The 20,482-nt window shown below is 37.3% G+C and overlaps 2 protein-coding genes across 6 annotated transcripts in view; one reads left to right on the top strand and one right to left on the bottom strand.

The window, feature by feature from the left end:
* Positions 1–17,169, top strand: part of slc13a4 (solute carrier family 13 member 4) — a gene marked incomplete at its 5' end in the record, with an annotated part of 44,958 nt that extends 27,789 nt beyond the window's left edge. For 3 of the 5 annotated variants that reach the window (XM_081363237.1, XM_081363238.1, XM_081363239.1), the window contains 15 exons: positions 6,694–6,822; positions 9,245–9,381; positions 9,470–9,645; positions 9,756–9,816; positions 9,899–9,929; positions 10,426–10,494; positions 10,575–10,759; positions 12,073–12,192; positions 12,278–12,379; positions 13,117–13,218; positions 13,351–13,457; positions 13,673–13,818; positions 14,552–14,713; positions 14,842–14,979; positions 16,006–17,169. In XM_081363237.1, the coding sequence (XP_081219363.1) occupies positions 9,284–9,381; positions 9,470–9,645; positions 9,756–9,816; positions 9,899–9,929; positions 10,426–10,494; positions 10,575–10,759; positions 12,073–12,192; positions 12,278–12,379; positions 13,117–13,218; positions 13,351–13,457; positions 13,673–13,818; positions 14,552–14,713; positions 14,842–14,979; positions 16,006–16,143 (1,635 nt within the window). In that variant the 3' untranslated portion in view covers positions 16,144–17,169. Of the gene's footprint in view, positions 1–3,313; positions 3,434–5,017; positions 5,156–6,693; positions 6,823–9,244; positions 9,382–9,469; positions 9,646–9,755; positions 9,817–9,898; positions 9,930–10,425; positions 10,495–10,574; positions 10,760–12,072; positions 12,193–12,277; positions 12,380–13,116; positions 13,219–13,350; positions 13,458–13,672; positions 13,819–14,551; positions 14,714–14,841; positions 14,980–16,005 lie in introns of those variants that run through there. The other 2 variants (XM_081363236.1, XM_081363240.1) reach the window with 2 other exon arrangements.
* On the bottom strand, positions 17,164–19,269 carry coa6 (cytochrome c oxidase assembly factor 6). Its single transcript, XM_081363246.1, has 3 exons — positions 19,128–19,269; positions 18,785–18,943; positions 17,164–17,432 (listed from the first exon to the last, which is right to left on the bottom strand). The coding sequence occupies exons 2-3, from the start codon at positions 18,926–18,928 to the stop codon at positions 17,337–17,339; spliced, it is 240 nt and encodes a 79-aa protein (XP_081219372.1). The 5' UTR covers positions 18,929–18,943; positions 19,128–19,269; the 3' UTR covers positions 17,164–17,336.
* Between the last annotated feature and the right edge of the window lie 1,213 nt (positions 19,270–20,482).

The raw sequence follows: 20,482 nt of genomic DNA, 5'->3' as shown, positions 1-20,482 counted from the left end.
GGCAGATTTTTATTTTTAAGTATTTTTTTTTTATTAATTTTTAGGATACTATGCATCCTGATAAAGTTCCCTTGGCCTTTGGAATTAAAATAGCCCTACAACATCACAGAGCCTTCACCATACCTAGAGATTGGCATGGTTTTATTTCAGTTAGCCTAAAAGCTAGTTTGATTTGCATTGAGAGATGATCTTATGGAAAGTACCCCATGCCAATCTCTAGGTATGGTGAAGGCTATGTGATGATGTGGGGCTATTTTAATTCCAAAGGCCAAGGGAACTTTATCAGGATGCATAGTATCCTAAAAATTAATAAAAAAAAAATACTTAAAAATAAAAATCTGCCTGCCTCTATGGGAATTTAACATAGGGGTGTACACACTTATGCACCATGTATTTTAAGGAAGAACATTTATTTATTTACGATACATTATTCATTCACAAAGAAAATTGGTGTCCTTAAAGGTTGGATTTTTCCTAATTTTTTAAATTAAGGCATTAAGTTCAATTTCCAAAATATGATTTTTTATTCCTCTTTTTAGTCAACTTTAGCATGGGTGTATTAACTTATGCATTGCACTGTACATCCCGCTACCTCCCATATGATATCTGATCTGAAAATGATGGCATTTTTGGACTTCATAATTTTCATATATATAATCTTATATAATCTCTCAGCTTCTAACCAAAGATTAACACGCAAACCCTTCGACCTCTGAATCCACCTTACACATGACAATGCTCTCTGCTGCTCACCTGTCTGTAATGCAGAAGAGTGTGTGGGTATATTGAGTCTATCAGAAAGTGTCTACTTTGTCTTACCTTATTCATTCATTCCTTCTTGCTGTTGTCCATTTTATTATAAAGGTTATAAACACTGTTAGTGCAGCATGCCACTCACTCACAGCTGTACTAATATCCCCTTCAGAGCTGACAGTGGCCGTGATGTTGGTGACAGACTCCTCTTTCTCTAGCTGTGACCCTTCTGTACTGTGTGTGTTTTCCCAGAGAGAGAAACAATCAGACTCTCAACTCATGTCTTAATATCCCACACTCTTTGTGAGACTTCTTCAGCATGAATAACAGATTGTTCAACGAGTCCCTTGATTAATCAAACACCTCTGCCGGTCTTTTAAGCCTCTATAATGCTTTCTGATCCTCGCCCACATCATATAAACCTGATCTTAATGGCTCCTCTCACCCCATCAAGCCCTTATAACTCTGTCCAAGAGGAGGACAGCACTTAATCTTCAGCATTGTGTCTTGATGAACATGGTCTTTTCAGAGCCTCATGCAGGAGCAGCGCTTCTCCTGACTGCTTGTTCACAGTGTTTGAAGATTTAAGCGTTACTGACATTCATCCCCTGCTAAAACCCTAAATAGGTTTACATGTAACTTAGGCAACATTGATTAGGTTATGCAACACTGTTCATGGGTTTCCTCCCCACTGACTGTATGGAGAGCAGACGTTGATTTGAATGTAGATAAACGCAGAACCTGTAACGTGATAACACTCAAGAACCCTGAATAAAATAAGAGAATAAAAGTTAGGCTAATCAAACAAAAGCACACAAACAGCTCTGCCCTCTTGCCCTATCAAACAAAGCTTTGGTTTAGCACAGCATTTTCTCAGATTAAGTTTTCGTGTTCAGAAAGAAATTACAAAGACTTAGACCGCATTACGCAACAGAAAAGCAGCAGATTTGTATTTGTTGTTGGGCTGAATTACGTTGCAGATATTCTCTTGTAACAACACTTCACAGTTTTCCACTAGGTGGCATGTCATGCACATAATGGCCATTTTAAAATGTTTTGGACTGATTGCAGATTCTGTTTTAGTGCTTTTTTCATACAAAAACGGGCAGAAACACTGGTAGGCATTTGTATAGTTATTACGTATATGACAATATAAATTCCAAACAATAAAGGTAATATGCATTTTATAAATTATATTTATTTGTAATAAACGAACATTAAAGGTTATTAATAAATTATTATATTAATTATAATTGTGTAATTTTTATTATGTGGTATAGTTGAAATGAATTATGAATATATATAATAATGAAATTATATATAATGTATATAATGAAATAAAGGTAAATACATTTTATAATAAAATTCTTATTTATATATGTATACTAATTCAATATATTAATATACTAAGTAATATGAATTAATTATAAATACTGTAATTTTATTCGAGTTAAAATTGGATACACTAGACTTACTGAATTTGTTTCACATTTTTTAAATATTTTGATCGAAAGGCATTTTCCTAACTTGTGCCTTTACAAAATGTGTTTATTTTATTTTTAATTATTCCGTTTTTAATAAAGAAGGCAGCCATTAAGTGTCCAACAACTTTAAAAAGCCTCTCATGATGCACATCACGAAGATTTGTTGACTGTATTATTAAGCTAAAATATGGAAAACGGTCAGAATAAATAATAAGTATTGACCAGGAGTGCGCATACAGTCTATGAATTATCCTGCATACATTAACTGTGCGCTACTAATCATGAAATACAGGCTATGGGTTGAATCTGTGAACACTGGCTGCTGTCACGAGCTTTTGTGCTTCTGCTGTCCAGTGGTCTTTATTTTCTGACAGTCTTAACACCATGTTCTCTGATCCCTGTAGGGTTTATTCTAAGAAACTGACTGTGTTGCATGTAAACGGTTCAATTTGGCCCAGAGCTTCGCAACCTCGCGACCCCACATCCATTCATAAACTCCACTCATTTACTTCTGATTGGTCCAGCTTCAAACTGGGAGGAGATATGGTTAGATTAAAGAACAATTAGCTTTACCGTGCAGTCATACATTTCGTATTTATCCTTGGAAAGGTTTTTATAACGCACACAGAGAATAAGTTTATTAAGAGGACAGTTCATGATACTTGTACGCATTTTGCTGTGTTAAAAATAAGGAAGCATATGGCGAATCACAGATAGACGCATTTACAGGTGGAGACACAAAATAGGCTGTCGATGTGCTTTTCATCAATACACCCTGAGAGCTGTATAAGAGGGTCTGCAGATCACTCTTAGATGGATTAGAAGGACTACATGACCAGGCGTATTCAAACAGGAACCAAAGCGCACAATCCATGCAACTAGACCAACTTTTCTAAGAAGGCACGGAGCGCGTAAAACGCAAGAAAAAAGGGGAACAGCAATTTGCGCGGACAACAGCGACTTCACAATTACAATTATAATTTATGTGAAAACTGAAAGAGGAGTAAAGTGACTGGTGAAGTGTTTCTTGAAGATCCCTGAACTTCTGCGAGCTGAATTGAGCAAAGCGTTCTCCCATGAGGCTGGAAGGCGCCAGAATGGACTTAATCAAAAAAATATGGACGGCTCGGAAACTCATTCTCGTGGTCATGATTCCTTTATCCCTGCTGCCCCTGCCTCTCATCCATCCGTGCAGTGTAAGTAGATCTTCATCCAGTTCTACAATCACATGAGCTCGTGAGCAGCGCGCGGTGACCGTGCGCTTTTACGCGCTTACGCGCGTTGGGTATTTGCACTAAATTATACATTTAACATGCATTTTGTTTAAGCATTAAAGCTTTTACGCGATATTTAGTTGATTGTGATTACTTTATTCCGCAGAACCCAGTTCATATAATTGCAGACGCATGGGAAAATTTGGCAGACTAAAAAATAATTCTGTTTTAAAGGCAGGCAGACAGACAGACAGTCTAAACCAAACAATGCATCAAACATGATCATAGATTATGGTCTCATGTGGGGTCCTTAGGGTTTCTCGAGGTGGCGCGGCGACCTCTCACCTGGTTGGTAGTTTTCCAGGTGCGCAATCAGACGTTCAGTTCCGCGATGGATCAAGTCGTGTGCTGTTCTTTTGGCAATTGTTTGTTTGAAACATCGGCCGTTTTTACAGATGTTGTTTGTTTATGTAGCATGTGGAATCTTTGATTCAGTCCAAAATCAGCAAAGCCTGCAGAGAGATGCATTTGTGCTAATCTCTCATGACCTGCCATATTGAATCCTACAAATATTACCTTACTATTTGTTTGCAATCGTTTTAACGCATTGCAAATGTCCTGCATTTGTACTGTCACTCTTTTGCAAAATGGTTTTAGAGATTATGATCATAAACCACTTTCAGATTTATAATTTTACAGCTTTTAGATTTCAGGCATTTTTTACACATTACATTTATGCGTTACCAGATTTTTTTTTTCTGTAGCTTGGTGCGACAATACAATTCAAGATTTTGTGTGTGTGTAAAATGTATAGGCCTATGCTTAAAATAATTTATCACAATTCATGGCCATTTAAAATAAATCAATAAGGCAAAAAAAAAATAAAAAAAAAATGGCGACAGGATCTAAGAAATACACTTTGGCTCATACATAGGCTAGATGTAAGATGTAACCTAAAATATTGATGCTGAAGTAACCGATTCTAATCAGACACAAAGTCAATAAAGACAAACAGGGAAACAGTGCATAGATCAGGAAATAGCCTATCATTATCTGTTGCCTTGACAGCTTTTTACAAAACATTTTTTAAGATTAGATCACTCACACAGGTTTTGTGTGCTTATCTTTGTCTGATAGCACTTTTCATCAAGAGTCAGAAATAACGGCTTGATCAGGTCACAATAGTTCACTAATCCCATCTCACCCGCTGACTGAAAGCAATTATTCACACAAAGCAATTGTGTAATGAATGTAATGCATTCTTCCACAAAACAACAAAAGTTGAAAAGATGGACTTTATGTGTAATACTGTGTACACACTATTCATGTTAATAAGAGGAAATTATCAGTTTTTTTATCATTTGTAAGTGCCTGACACATCAGTGCTCCATTAGACCTTTTTACCAGAAATCAATTCAGTCTGAATGGACTGATTTCTTGAGCAATGACGAGATTAGAGCAGAACAAAAACAATGTGCCAATGTACGCTTAATCTGCTAGTGTGGCACATAACTGGAAGTTCTTTTGCAGTGTTGGGAGCTAATCAGAAAGCAGAAAGTTGGGAGTTTATGAACAAAGGCACACGCTGAGTGATAATCGGCTTTGACAGAAATTCTGAGGGACAATAGAAAGGCCAAAAAATGTGATGGTGTGATGTTTAGTGGCTAATGGAAACCAGAAGTTTGCTGGTCCGAGTCCCATAAGGTATAAGCCATGAACCATTGTGCTTGTGCTAAATTAATACTCACAAAAATGTGAAACGTAGATTGATGTCCGATGATGGATGTTTTGAGATAGATGAAATGGTAACATAATAAGATCCCATTAGTTAACGTTAATTCAATCATGACAACTCTCTGAATAGTTTTAGCATGTTATTGAATATGGCAATGTTGACGTACTTGATCTGCTACACTGATGCTGCTGCAGAGCAAGTATGGACTTGCTACTGCTAATAGATACACATGCTGCTGTCAGCATGTAAAATATGCTGCTGTTGCATAATTATACATAAATCCCATAGCAGATGTAGGCAGGTGGAGCTGGGGGAGGTGGAGGGTTTCAGAGGAGCTCTGATAGCGCGCTGCAGGACTAGCTTACAGCAAACACTGAACCAGACTATTTATTTGTTGGGTAAGCATCCTCATTGGCTGCAGGATCAGCAGGGCCAATCAGCTTGTGCCATGCGGTAATGTGATTTTGAAGTATGTTTATTGTTCATTGTTAAAAATGGAACATTATTGTGAAGTGTTACAGATGAAATATAATGAAACAGTAGGCATATCAGATGCACATAAAATTGCTGATATTGCTGATAAACTTGCTGATAACATACAAATATGTTATGTTGTATGCTGGCTGATCATCACAAAATGGTCACAAATCAATGCCTTTCTAAGTCCTCATCATTAGCGTAATGTATTTATTGTGTCTGGAATGTGTGAGCGTGTATTAAGTTTGCTCGACTGGCCATAGGCGTGCTATGAAATCTGATTAATTATGAAATATGAGTCACCTGACAAGTGCTCTGTCAGCTTAAGCTCTGCATGCAGGCTTTACACAGACTCTGTATTTGGCTAATTATTTGTTGTTTGGTGGACCCACGTGAAATGATTTGCAGCCAGGTCAAAATATTTGGCAGAGTAAACCGGATTTGGATTTTTGGTCTGATTTGCGTACTTACACACATGCTTTCCTGCTGTTTTGCTTGTAATTAAAGTCATAATTTGGTTGAAGAACTGGTTTATTCCTGCATTTTAGGGAATAAATCCCTAACATGCAAATCCTCTCTCCTGTTTATTCATGTAGATGTGCATGTAATCAGCTCTTTATCATATTTCAATATTTTTTTTATCACTTATCAACTGCATAAATATTATTTATTTCCACAAAATAGATCTTGCTATAGTTCATATTTGCTATATTAAATAGTCTGGTTCATTGTTTGCTGTAAGCTAGTTCTGCAGAGCTCCTCTGAAACCCTCCACCTCCCCCAGCTCCACCTGCCTAAATCTGCTATGGGATATATACATACTGTATATCTTACATACTGACAGCAGCATGTGTGTGTATCTATTAGCAGTAGCAAGTACATGCTCTGCAGCAGCATCAGTGTAGCAGATTTAGTCCGTCAAGACCAAATACGTTAACATTGCCAAAATTCCATCCAGAAGCAAATCAGTGTTTAGATCACATTACATGTTCTTAATGATAATTTGATCCCTGTTCGGTCTCTTTCGCAGGAATCATCGTGTGCATATGTCCTGATTGTGACAGCGATATATTGGGTATCTGAAGCTGTGCCGCTGGGAGCCGCTGCACTGGTGCCAGCCTTCCTGTACCCGCTGTTTGGGGTCCTAAAATCCAGTGAGGTAAGATATTCACTATAGGATGTTTTGTGCAACATGCTCAGACTGGAATACTGTAGGTTAAATATTTAACATACTTAAATAGCAGGACTTTGAGCTAGATGATGTAATATACCACCCATTTTCTTGGGGAAATGCCTGACTTGGTTATATCACATCTCTTATGACCATTTGAGCCTCTCTGTCACATTCCTCACAAGGTTCAATGGGGTTCTATAGATCTCTAGGATTCTTGACTCAATTCTTTATGCCATAACTGAAATGTCTTAAATAATTGCATTATACTTTTTTTTATATATTTATACATTATACAATTTTTCCTGGTGATAAAGTATGTTTACGAGCTGTTTAATTCATAAAATGTAATGCAAAATTAAAATTAAAAATTAAAACAAAAGTAATTAAAACTAAATACATAAAAGGATCCCATGATGGAACACTTTAAATAGCTCTATAAATGTGAAGTGCCTGACAGAACTCTTGAAGGTTCTATATAGAATCTTTTCTTTTAAGAGTGCAGGGTACAAGGCTTCTATAGGTGATGTTTTATGAGTGAAAAATGGCATAGTGTTTTTGTTTCATCAAGCACACGGCTCTCAGAGTTGATGATCATTCATTTGTGTTCCTGTTATCGTATCCGCAATAAACTGCCAAGAGATTATGTAAAACAAAATGCTGCATCATGTGACTAAATCCCATTGGCAAACTTGACAAAGCAACCTGTTATCTTAAATACTTGTAATCATGTTTGTTAATATTCTCCTTTTTTACGCAATATTTTTTGCTCTAGTCTGCTGACTGCAGAGATTTTGGGTTGTCTGATGTTGGACTATTACCCTTCAAAAGTTTACACATAATTAATATTTTTATTGAGCAGCAAATCAGCAGATTAGAATGATTTCTGAAGGATCATGTGACACTGAAGACTAGAGTAATGATGCTGAAAATTCATCTTTGCTAGTAAAGGCTATAACTGCATATGGTGGGCATAGGTCAAAAATAAGTCAGAAGGGATGGCAGTAAAAGCTCAGTTACCTTAAACAACATTCACACCGAATCTTCTTTCATACTGAAAATGTATTCATTCTTGTAGGAAATATTATTAAAGAGGTTCGGTTATGCCCTTTTACAAAGTCTTGATTTTGTTTTTGGGGTCTACTATAATAATGTTCAAAAAACACATTATTTTTCACATGTTTGGCATTGTTGCAGGAACTCTCTTCTGTGATCGAAGCTGCAGGTCTCGAACTGTGGTTAGAATCATAGTTTATTGTTAGTATGACATATGGACTTAAATAGATCATGCTTTTTTGGCACAATAAGCAAGCTAACGTTCAGTACATTCTATATCTTTTATCCCATTTAAATATATATATATACGTATGACAGGAGCAATCGGTTTCGGGAAACAGTCGTGACCAGCTAGTTAGTTTCAACAATGATGCATCGTACTATGGAGATTAAAGGCCAATTTATACTTCTGCGTTGATTGCGCGCAGTAGGTACGGCGTAGCATACGCATAGGTGTGTACCATACGCTGTACCCTGACGCGCACCTCCTCAATAATGTAACTACACGTTGCGACGACGTGGACCGCAAGATCTGTGATTGGTCGGCTTGGTAGCATCGCGTTTCCTCCTACACATTTCCGGCGTGTTCTTCTGCACTGCCCGCCATTTTTAAATTCAGAAGTTCAGTGAAAGTTCAGTGAAGAACATGGAAATGGACCAAGTGACCAAGCGATTGGTTGAAGAGGTGCGGATATACAGCCATCTGTATGACTCGTCTTCAGCAGGATACAAAGACTTTGAATTCGTGGAGAGAGATTTCCTCCAACGTTCCTCAAAACAGTCGCGAGGAATCTAAACACAGTGGAGCATTAAAACCCACCCCCGCCATCTAGTGTTTCAGCGGTGTAACTGCAGAGCAACACAGACATAACGCAGAAGTATAAATGCTCACGAATGCGTAGCCTACGACGTACACTTGACGCAGAAGTATAAAATGGCCTTAAGCCTTACAAAAGGCGCGATGTGCTCTGATTGGTCGGCTGGACCAGTCCGCTGTGATTGGTTAACCACTTTGAGTGTGTGCGGGGAAATGTCACGCCCCTTACCATAACAGTTTCAACACACTACTAACTAACTCAACCGGGCCAGCTCGCACCTTTATTCTGCGTATGCCTTGAGCGGGAATTATTTAAATGAGGCGTTTGTGACGTGTTCGTTTCCAGAAGAAAACTCAACAACACTACAATAAAGGCGTTTCAGGGAGTTCAGATGAAACAGTGCGCACTGATATAGAGAAAAACTGCCATTGGAGGGACCTTTTCATGCTCAAACAGCAACATTACACATTAAAGAAATTTGAACATGTAAGAAAGCATAATAGGTCCTCTTTAAATATGTGTGTGTGTGTACACAGGTCGCCTCTGAATATTTTAAGGACACCACCCTGTTGCTTATGGGGGTCATATGTCTGGCCGCATCCATCGAGAAGTGGAACCTGCATAAACGCATCGCCCTCCGGATGGTCATGATCGCAGGGGCCAAACCTGGCATGTATGTATTTTAGCACCTTTAGCATGCACATACTGTTAGAAACTGACTCTGTGACCTGCATATGTTCTCTACGCTCTTTGTGTTGTAGGTTGGTGTTGGGGTTCATGTGCTGCACGGTTTTTCTCTCCATGTGGCTGAGCAACACGTCCACCACGGCCATGGTGATGCCGATCGCTGAAGCTGTTCTACAGCAACTGATCTGCACAGGAATCGCCGATAACATCGATGACTCGGCGACCGTAGACACCCAGGACGAGGAAAGCGGTGAGTCAAAGAGGCAATCTGAGAATACGTGCATGGTGGTTATGCATGTATTATGTTTTTTATTACTTTTGTCATATTCTTTTTTTTTTAATTCTTCTGTTCTTTCACAGACAAAGAGGAAAACCAAAAATCAAGCAATAATCACCTTCAGCTGCTGGACCGCAAAGACAAGTAAGACAATATCTCTAAACTGTATTAAACTCCACCTGTATTAAACTTAAGCTTATTCTTTGTATTTTCTTTTTGATTGCAGTGAAAAACATGAAGTCTGTATGCTGAGTGAGGTAAGATCCAAAATGATACTCAAGCGCCCATTAAAATGACCATCAAATTTGGAAAAATATGGCTGTCAGAAAGTAAAAAGAAAAAAGGGTGATTTTAGTGGGGTTATTTAAAACTATTGAGGATAAAAACCCTGTTAAATAAGTAAATAAATACAGTATTAATTTCACAATGTTTTGTAATTATAATTTATGTGAATGGGAATATGCCATTCACTGTCATTAAATTTGATGTATTTTAGCTATTTTTCTAAAATGTTTTTTTTTTCTAAATCACATTTGTCATTTTTTTTAAATTACAATGTTAAACAAGGTTTAAAGTATTAAATTACTCAAATTATTTTATATTCGAAGTTTACATACATCGCCTCAAAAAAGTCTTAATTTAGGATTATTTTAAAGTAAGTACAGGTAAATATATCTAGCATTATTTTTGTTAACATAAAATTAATTTATTGATTAAGAATAGATTTTTGAAATGTGTTTTTTCGTACTGTAGGAGCCGCATGGTCTAACATTTAAGCCTGGTTTTGGCTATTCTAATGAATCAAATGGATATCTGCCAGAGGTGAGACCTTCGCCTAGCTCACAATAACGGCAGAATCTGTTTCTTACATTTCTAAAATGATTGTAATTGTTCCTAAACAGGCTCCAATTAGCATTCCCGTGCCAAAGAAACCCAGAATCCGAAGGGATTCGCTATACCCCACCAATAGAGACCACATGATCTGCAAGTGCCTGACTCTGAGCATAACGTACGCGGCCACCATCGGCGGTCTCATCACCTTAACCGGCACGTCCACCAACCTCATCTTTGCCGAACAATTCAACAAGTATGTTATCACTGTGCCCGATCCATTAGAAAAAAGGCACATTCACAAAATGTTGGGCAGTGCTGGGATTTGTTTAAGCACCTAATTCAATCCGCTCAATCTCATTTCCTGCACATTGTAAAGACGCTAAGTAGAGAAAAATAACCTTGTGCAACATTTCTTGGGCAAAGGTGACTTTATATTGTAACCTGTTTTTTCCCCCAGGAAGTCTGTTGCTGATGTAAAAATATACAGTAATGGCCAAAAGTGATGTTCGGAGGGGATATTTGTTTTTAATGACCCTATAAGCTCGATTAAACCATCACAATATGAGGAGAATATTTTAGATACGAGGATACGAGATACACTATACTTTGTTAAGGGATTTATATGACAAAATTATTTGGCAAAAAAAGGCAAACTACAGCGACAGGTTTTATTTAACTCTGCAAAACCAAAAGCTCACAGGGATAAGCATACATTGACTACAACATATTCAGTTATTAATATTTCATTGGTTCTTTCATGTGTTCACAATTTCTTTGTTTGACTGCCTGGCCAAAAATGATGTCCACATAATTTGTCATGTTTCATTGCATTATCACAAATAAAACAATTGACTCCAAGCACAACTACGCAACAAATCTTTAACACATTTTTGAAAAATATTTGAATAAAGGGTAAAGATGTTGATTTTCCTAGGCTGGACATCACTTTTGGCCTCTACTGTAAATGACAGTGAAAAGAGGGCCTTCAGCGGGTCAGTGGGGTTTGTATTGACGCTCTTTTCAGGCAAATTGCCATATTGACAGTAACTATCACAAGTTCTGATATAATCTGCGTTCACTGGAGAGTTGTTATTGCTGACTTGACATTTTGTTAGAAATAATCAATGTAAAGTGCTAATTGGCCTATAGTGGGGCGGCTAAAAATCTTGCACCTCATTGATTGGCTCTCTTCTTGAGGATTCCAAATGCTGTGTAAACAGAACCTTGTCCTTTTCTTCCACATTGGAATGAAGACATTTGACCCCCGAATGTTCTTTGGAAAAATTTGCACTCTGGTCTCAATAAGACTTACATTAGATGTATGTAGTGATTATATAACGCATTCAATTATCATTTTAATTATATCAACACTATAAAACAAGTTTGTTGCAATTAGCTATCACAACTTAAAATTTAGCGTTAGAGTTTGATAACTCAAATATTCAAGTTGTCACTTAGACAGCTTAAACTTAAAATTGAAGGCAGCATGCACACTTTACGTTGAAACTAAAAAAAATATATAATGTGTTTGCAACATTAAACTTTGTTATAAAATGTTTTTTTCAGTCGTTACCCAGAAGCAAAAGTCATCAACTTCGGCACCTGGTTCATCTTCAGTTTGCCGATCGCTTTGATCATGCTGATACTCACCTGGATCTGGCTGCACTTTTTATTTCTGGGATGCAAGTAAGAATAAAAGAGAAACTTTTATTATTATTTTGAAATTATTTCGTGAAACTTGCTGAACTCAGAAGCTGTTATCTCTTCACAGTTTCAGAGAGACTTGCTCTCTCAGCAAGAAACGCAAAACCAGGCGAGAAATCCTCTCTGAGAAACGCATTTATGAGGAGTACCAGAAACTCGGCCCCATTAGGTACACTGTAAAAAAATATCTTTTTGTGTTTTACAAGAAAATACTAAATTATTTGCCATTTTGTTGTAATTATTTTTCAAATGTACTTGCAATTTCTGAGTGAAAATGGTTTAAAAGTAAATCCTACACCAATTTTTTTGTGTACTTTAGACAGACAGACAGATAGATAGATAGACAGACAAACAGACAGACAGACAGACAGACAGACAGACAGACAGACAGACAGACAGATAGATAGATAGACAGATAGATAGATAGACAGACAGACATACAGACATATAGACAGATAGACAGATAGATATAGATAGATAGATAGACAGATTAGATAGACAGATAGACAGACAAACAGATAGATAGATAGATAGATAGATAGATAGATGGATGGATGGATGGATGGATGGATGGATGGATGGATGGATGGATGGATGGATGGATGGATGGATGGATGGATGGATGGATGGATGGATGGATGGATAGACAGACAGACAGACAGACAGATAAATAGATAGATAGATAGACAGACAGACAGACAGACAGACAGACAGACAGACAGACAGACAGACAGACAGACAGATAGATAGATAGATAGATAGATAGATAGATAGATAGATAGATAGATAGATAGATAGATAGATAGATAGATAGATAGATAGATAGATAGATAGATAGATCTTCTGATTTCAAAAAGACTTTATTTTGATGTTGTGACTAATAAAAAATGTTCTCCTGATACACAGCTATCCTGAAGTCGTGACAGGCATCTTTTTTGTTCTGATGACCGTCCTTTGGTTCACCAGGGAGCCAGGATTTGTCCCCGGCTGGACATCACTTTTCGAGAAGTATGAGGACATCTTATGTTAACCCTAACACAGTCAAAAAATTGATTTCCATTTCTTTTTCTAGAAGAGCCATTTTCTTGCTTTGATGCTAAATAAAGCCTCTATATTCACTAAACGTCATGTATTTCACAGGAAGGGCTACAGGACTGATGCCACGGTGTCGGTGTTGCTCGGCTTCCTCCTCTTCCTCATCCCTGCTCGAAAGCCTTGGCCATCTGCATTCTCCAGCGAGAGCAAAGGTCAGATCCCACGCTGCCCTCAGCAGGACCGCTCCACACTTCAATGTAGCCGCGAGTACTCGCTCAGCAGGCTGATGCTGTAATACACACCACCAGGGTCTAGTTGTACAACCAGTTCATTCAGGTTGAGGACATCAGAGCAAAGGTGAATGTTCTCGACGGCGCACCCTGTGGGCCGGGTTTGGTAAGTGCTCTTGTCTCTGTTATCTGTGCAGATGATGATGAAGATGATGATGATGACGATGAGGAGGAAAAGGACCCTCTGGCCCCGATGATCACATGGAAAGACTTCCAGAGACTGATGCCGTGGGAAATTGTTATTCTGGTTGGAGGAGGATATGCACTGGCTGCCGGATGCAAGGTGAGCGTCTCCGAAAGATTGTATTTCAGGGGACTTTCTGAGTTTCTATACTGTAATGCAAAAAAGAATATGATAAATATAAATAATAAAAGTACAATTATGAAAGAATGTGACAATTCAATGTTAATTTTATATTAGATAATTATTATTTAATTATTATCATCAGTATTTTATTTTATATTATTTTTATAATTTAATTTTACATCACTGTTTTATTACTGTATATGAAACATACATTTTATTAGAATATATATGTTTTTAAATATACTTTAATATTACATTATTTATGTTTTTTTTTTATATTACAGTGTAATATGACCCCAAAAATATTTTATTTTATTTTATTACATTACGTTAAATGACATTGTAATGTGAACAGTGTAAAACATTTCTTTGTAAGATTAACTAACATAGTTGCACTGGATAAAATTGTCAAATAAGTCCAAATAATCTTATATTAATGTATTTTAATCAATAATATATTATATAATTTATTTTATTATTATTTTTATATTTAAGATTCCATGTTGATTTGGATAAAAGTGTCTCATAAGAGTAAAAATACTTAACAGTAGCACTTCCCTTAAATGTATTATGTATTAAATCATAATTTTACACATTACACTATTTTGTTAGAGAAGTGCTTCGTGACAACAGACAGAATCTTTTCTAGACACAAACATGCCTTATATACATTAACTTGTAAATGAACCGTGTGACTTCTCTCGGGCAGGTGTCTGGGCTCTCCATGTGGATTGGTCGGCAGCTGGAGCCAATGAGTGGTCTTCCTCCCTGGGCCGTCACGCTGCTGGCGTGTCTTCTCGTGTCTGCCGTCACTGAGTTCGCCAGCAACCCCGCCACGCTCACAGTGTTTCTGCCCATCCTCTCCGCCTTGGTCAGAACACGCCAGAAAGAATAGTCTCGCACAAACAAATCAATCTGCATGAAAGCGTATTGTTTCACAGTGGTGTTCTGTCTCGAATGACCCTAATGAACGACCCTGTGTCTCCTGTCCCCTCACAGTCAGAGACGCTGCAGATCAACCCTCTACACACACTCATCCCTGCCACCATGTGCGTGTCCTTCGGCGTCATGCTGCCTGTTGGAAACCCGCCGAACGCCATTGTGTTCAGTTATGGACACGTGCAGATCAGTGACATGGTATGAAACAACATTATCCTGTTATATCACCTCTGTCACGTCTCACAGCTGTGCCAGGAACGCAATGTCGAAAGGCCACTAATCATTTGTTTTTCATAAGCACATCTATAAAGTGCCCACAAACTGAGGGCCATTCAGTGAAACAGGTGCCGTTATCCGTACGATTTTAAACAATCTGGCAGACAAATACTGTGTTAAGTGTTGATAAGTTGAATTGTGCCATCTGAAGCAAAGTTATTTAACATTTCAATATATTTTAGGATAAAATGATGGCTTCAGAAAAAATAACAGGGCTGATGGTAAACAGGGATTACAATTTTAACATGACATTTTAAGATGGTCCCCTACTATTATTTTACGTATTCTGTTACTTATATAAATGCATATTCATGATGAAAGAAAATGTAAAAATAATATTAATAATTCATTTCATGTTTTTTTGAATAAGTTTCCATTTTAAAAGCATCAGCATCAGCTAAAAAGGGAAAATATTTGATTAAAATTGTTTTTAATAACACGTTATTTTAACTAAAATATATAAATGAATCATTGATGTTATATTATATAAAAAATAAACAACTACATCTACAGGCTTCATAGTCAGATATTAATATCTGTTGGTTCTCTCTTGTTTTTTTGTTGTTGCATGTGTTCATAATTTCTTTGAATTACAGCATGTTTCTTTGCGTTATCATAAATAAAATTGAAGTTGACTGCAAGCACAACTATGCAGTTTGCTCACAAAATCATCTAATAATATTTGAATAAAGGATGATATCAACTTTCCTAAGCCGGGCAATACTTTTGCCCACTGAGAACACAAATAGCAACTATTTTGTAGACTACTATAACACCACTTACTAATACTATGGACATATAAATCAATTCAGTGTGGGAGGGACAACAAACGGCTCATTTACAGTATTAACTGTATTATTGACTATTTGTTTTTGCCAAAATAAATGGGACAATGGGCATGTTCCCCTAGTGGAAGCTCATATACTGACAAAAGTTGTTTTCTCGCAGGTCAAGGCCGGGTTCGGAGTGAATCTGATTGGAGTTTTGGTGGTCATGTTGGCCATAATGACGTGGGGAGAGCCTCTCTTCCATCTGAGCGAGTTCCCCACCTGGGCGGTGATGCGCAACGTCACGGGCAGCTTGTAGCCGGAGGTGGGCGGCACAGGCGTGAGTGTTTGACATGTAGGGACTGAGGACACTGGATAACACTGAAGGAGGCATAAAAATGTGATTAAGGCCTTATTTTCCCCCCCGTCCGTGGAGTAAGAGAGTATCCGTGACACCTCCGTCGGAGGATGCAGAGCTGCTCACTGTGACTGAATGAACGACACAAACAGGGGAAACTATTCTTACACTTCTATATCAATGTTGCCTTAAAGTATTAGGCGTAGATTAACATCTTTACAGCTGAATGCACAAGTTTATGTGCCTACAAAACACAATCAGCAATGCTTGTGTGTGCCCACTGAATGTAACATGTCTGTATGCTTTATCTTCTGATGTCTAACAAATGTCGTGTTACATTTGCATTATTTACTTGAGAGGTTTGAGGGAGATTCTGCATCAGGCCTATTTGCAGTTGAATTCGCTGCTGAAATCATAGTATCTAAAATGCTCTTGCCAAAATGTTACATAGCTTATGTGGTCAGGTTACAGAAGATTTTTTCATATCCTTTGTTATTCAATAAATCTTTGTGCTTTTTGAAGGTGGCCATTAAAGGGATAGTTCACCCAAAAATGACAATTCTGTCATCATTTACTCACCCTCAAGCTGTTCTAAACCTGTGCAAGTTTTTTTCTTATGTCGAAACTAAACGAAGATATTTTGAAGAATTTTGGTAACCAAATAGCTTCTGGTCCCCATTGACTTCCATAGTATTTCTATGGAAGTCAATGGGGACCAGCAACTGTCAGCTTACCAACATTCTTCAAAATATCTTTTGTGTTCAACAGAACAAAGAAATTCACACAGGTTTGGAACAACTTGAGGGTGAGTATATGATGAAAAATGTTTCATTTTTGGGTGAACTATCCCTTTAATCGTTGTACATACAGGAAACAAACATTTTGTTATTGTCGGCCACCCATTGTTGGCCTAGTCACCAGCAAATCGTTGTAATATGTTCTGTGATCTCTGAAACATAATAAAACACTGTATTTTTGGTTCATTTATTTATTTTGCATTTAAGGCATTACATTGAAGCTCCATACAGCACAGACTCATTGAGATAAATAAGACAAAAACACAATGTTTTATATAGGCTAGGAAAACTTTTAGTGCATCACCGCCATTGTCAGAGTCCAGTGTTATCATTCCCTCCGATGCACAGCATTGCTGGCTATAATTTTGATGCTCCTTCAGTTGGTTCATAGCCCTCGTTTTGTATTTTCTCCTTGTACTTCAAGAAGTCCCTCCGTTTGACGAAATACTTCACCTGCCGTTGAATTACAACAATCAGTTCATGTACGTGCATTGTGAAATTCAACAGAAGACACTATTGCCCTTGTGAAAAAGAAGAGTGCTTAATTGTACTAATAGTAATGAAATAAAAGGTCACTTAAGTGTACTTAAAGAGTATATTTTCATAAGTGTTTCTTAAGACACTTAAGTACTTGTAATAATATCAAATGAAAAGTTTTACTTTAAATCATTGTTTTAATCATTTTTGTCATGTTTTAAAGAAGTACACTTACTTTAATGTGTTGACTAACATTCTAAAGCACATGTACTTGATTATAATTTTAACCAGTGTGTCATTTGATATTACATTTAAAGTTAATATATTTTAACTTCATAACTAGAATTGTTGACAGATGTACTGTCATTAATTACTCACCCTCGTGTCGTTCCAAACCCATAAGACTCGTTCATCTTCGGAAAACAATCTTTTTGATGAAATCTGAAAGCTTTCTGTCTCTCCACTGACAGCTACGCAACTACCATTTTGACACATCAGAAACTTCATAAAGAGATCGTAAAATTAATCCATATGAATTAAGCGGTTTAGTCCAAATTTTCTGAAGAGACGCGATCGCTTTATATGATGAACAGATTGAATTTAGGCTTTTATTCACATATAAACATTCATCAACGCACACATCAGTGAGGTCAATGAGGTTCATTCTCGTGTTACGCAGCACGTTTGAGCTTCAGCAAGAACCAATGAGGTTTGAGCTTCGGTTTATGTTTGCTGATCAATGTTTATATGTGAATAAAAGCCTAAATTAAATCTGTTCATCATATAAAGCAATCAAGTCTCTTCAGAAAATTTGGACTAAACCACTTTATTCATATGGATTAGTTTTACGATATCTTTATGAACTTTTTGAAGCGTCAAAGTGGTAGTTGCGTAGCTGTCACCGGAGGGACAGAAATCTCTCAGTTTTCATTAAAAAGATCTTCATTTGTGTTCTGAAGATGAACGAAAGTCTAACGGGTTTGGAATGAGGGATGTCATTGAATGGAATGACATTTGCAATAAAGAATATAATCAAGGATATTGTTTCCGAAAAGGTATGCTACAGTGTGTACTTCTTTTTCACAAGCGTGGCTACATTGAGAGGGAAATATTAATGTACTTAATGTTTTAATTTTTTTAATGTTTTAATGTATGCTATAACAATGCAATAGCCTAACACGTGTAAAAATCAAATGTTTTAGTTTCATAAAAAAAAACCCCTCAATATTCGTGACAGCTGCTGCAAATAAATTCAAATTAAACGCAGGTGTCATAGACATTTGTATGTTTCTGCACTCAGAACTATTGAATCAGTACTATGGACAGACCCACTGGGCAGGACACTTGTCTTCAAACTCCTGCTGGTGTTTCTCACAGGCAGATGAGCTGTCTTTGTGGACATCTAGACACTTCCAGAGCTCATCTCTCGCGCTCCAGCAGGCCTTGCGTTCACTGGCGTTAGGAGCGCTCATCTCTCCTCAGACATTCTGCAGGTTTGTCAACAACTTTTAACACTCGTATTGTTCAATATAAACGTTGCAAACAAATTTCATTAACATTAAGGACATGTTTAACCATCAGTGAACTGTCATACAGACAGTATGTTTTACCAGAGAACACAAATGAGAGATAATTGTGGCTGACAGACACAGAGAAAGAATAACCGCTTACCAAATACGATTCATCACTTCAAAAGCTCTCTGTAATTGGTATTAACCTAATAAAAATGTTAATCAGTCATGTATCTGAAGTGCAGAGAGTCCCAAGGACGCGTTGAGGAAGTAACGCGACTCAACAACACTAAACATGTCGCCTTCTGATGACTCAAGGCATTGCGTAAAATGTAGTTCGGTCAGTGACAGCTAGATGGTGCACTTAAAACATTTTAGTCTCTCTTCTAATGTAAATGCATTTCCTCTTATCATACAGTACATTTGCCCATTGATATCTGTAATGTTGGCCCTCATTAATGGCTCCAGAAAGTGATGCCACAATATGTTTTGCAGCTGTTCAAACTCAAGGGTTTGAGACCGTCAAATAAAATTTTGCCAAAATCTTCTGAGGCTTTTCAGTTTTTCATGTCTTCGATTCAATCCCATCCGTCATAAGTCAGCACTAAAGAAAATCCTTTTAGCTGCTTTATTCAGAAGTTTCTCCTCATGTTTTGAAGTCCTCGTGCTCCTGATCCCATGCAGTGACTCATCGTGGCCATTAACAAACAGGAATTAATTGTGTGTGGGAATGCTATTGAAAGTGAGCTCCTTTGTAGGGACAGAGAGTGTCCATTGTTCAGCACTGAATGTTAAAGAGAAAGAAGAGCACAAACATTTGAGGCCAAAGATAAACTCTGAACGATTGAAAAGATAGTTCCCCCCCCCTCCATAATTACTTACTAACAGACCTTGAGATCCCATTCAGAAAGATGAAAATGAAATGTGATCTGAATTGTGTGAAAGCCCATTTCAACCACGTAAGAAAATAAATCATGCTTTCAAAAAATCATAAATATGACAAGTCTAAATCTAGTCCCTCACTAAAATGCATGTTTGAGCTGTTTTAACTGAAAGCAACCTGCACTGATATATCTTAAAATATGTCAGAGCCATTGTTTTGTCTCAAGATGCACACTAGTAATGTTTTTTTTTCTAAGGCACGTTTATTAAAGCTACTTAGATATCCTAACTGAACTAACCCTGGCTTAATCTAAGCCCTGTCTGTGAAACCAGGCCAGAATCTCACTTTTTATCTCATAACTTCAACCTTTTGTCTCATAATTTCAATTTAATATATTAAATGAAGATTTACCAAAGCTTTTTTCTTCTTCTTTAGTGTCAGAAATGGGCTTTTGTATATATTTTTTTTACAATGACAGTCATGTTTTCGTGTTTCCTCCCAACCTGAGCACTTTTGTGTTCCACTTTTTGTTAACTTTGAAGTGCTGATTCTTTCATCTCGGTCTGTGTTCTCGATTGTCAGTCGTGTGTGATTATGGGTCAGCGCTGGGCTGTTTGATTTCTTCCCCGTCT

Source organism: Scardinius erythrophthalmus, assembly GCF_964197995.2.
Source record: "Scardinius erythrophthalmus genome assembly, chromosome: 4".
Lineage (NCBI taxonomy): Eukaryota > Metazoa > Chordata > Actinopteri > Cypriniformes > Leuciscidae > Scardinius > Scardinius erythrophthalmus.
The sequence above is the reverse complement of the archived record's forward strand: the minus strand, read 5'-3'. Positions and strand labels throughout refer to the sequence as shown.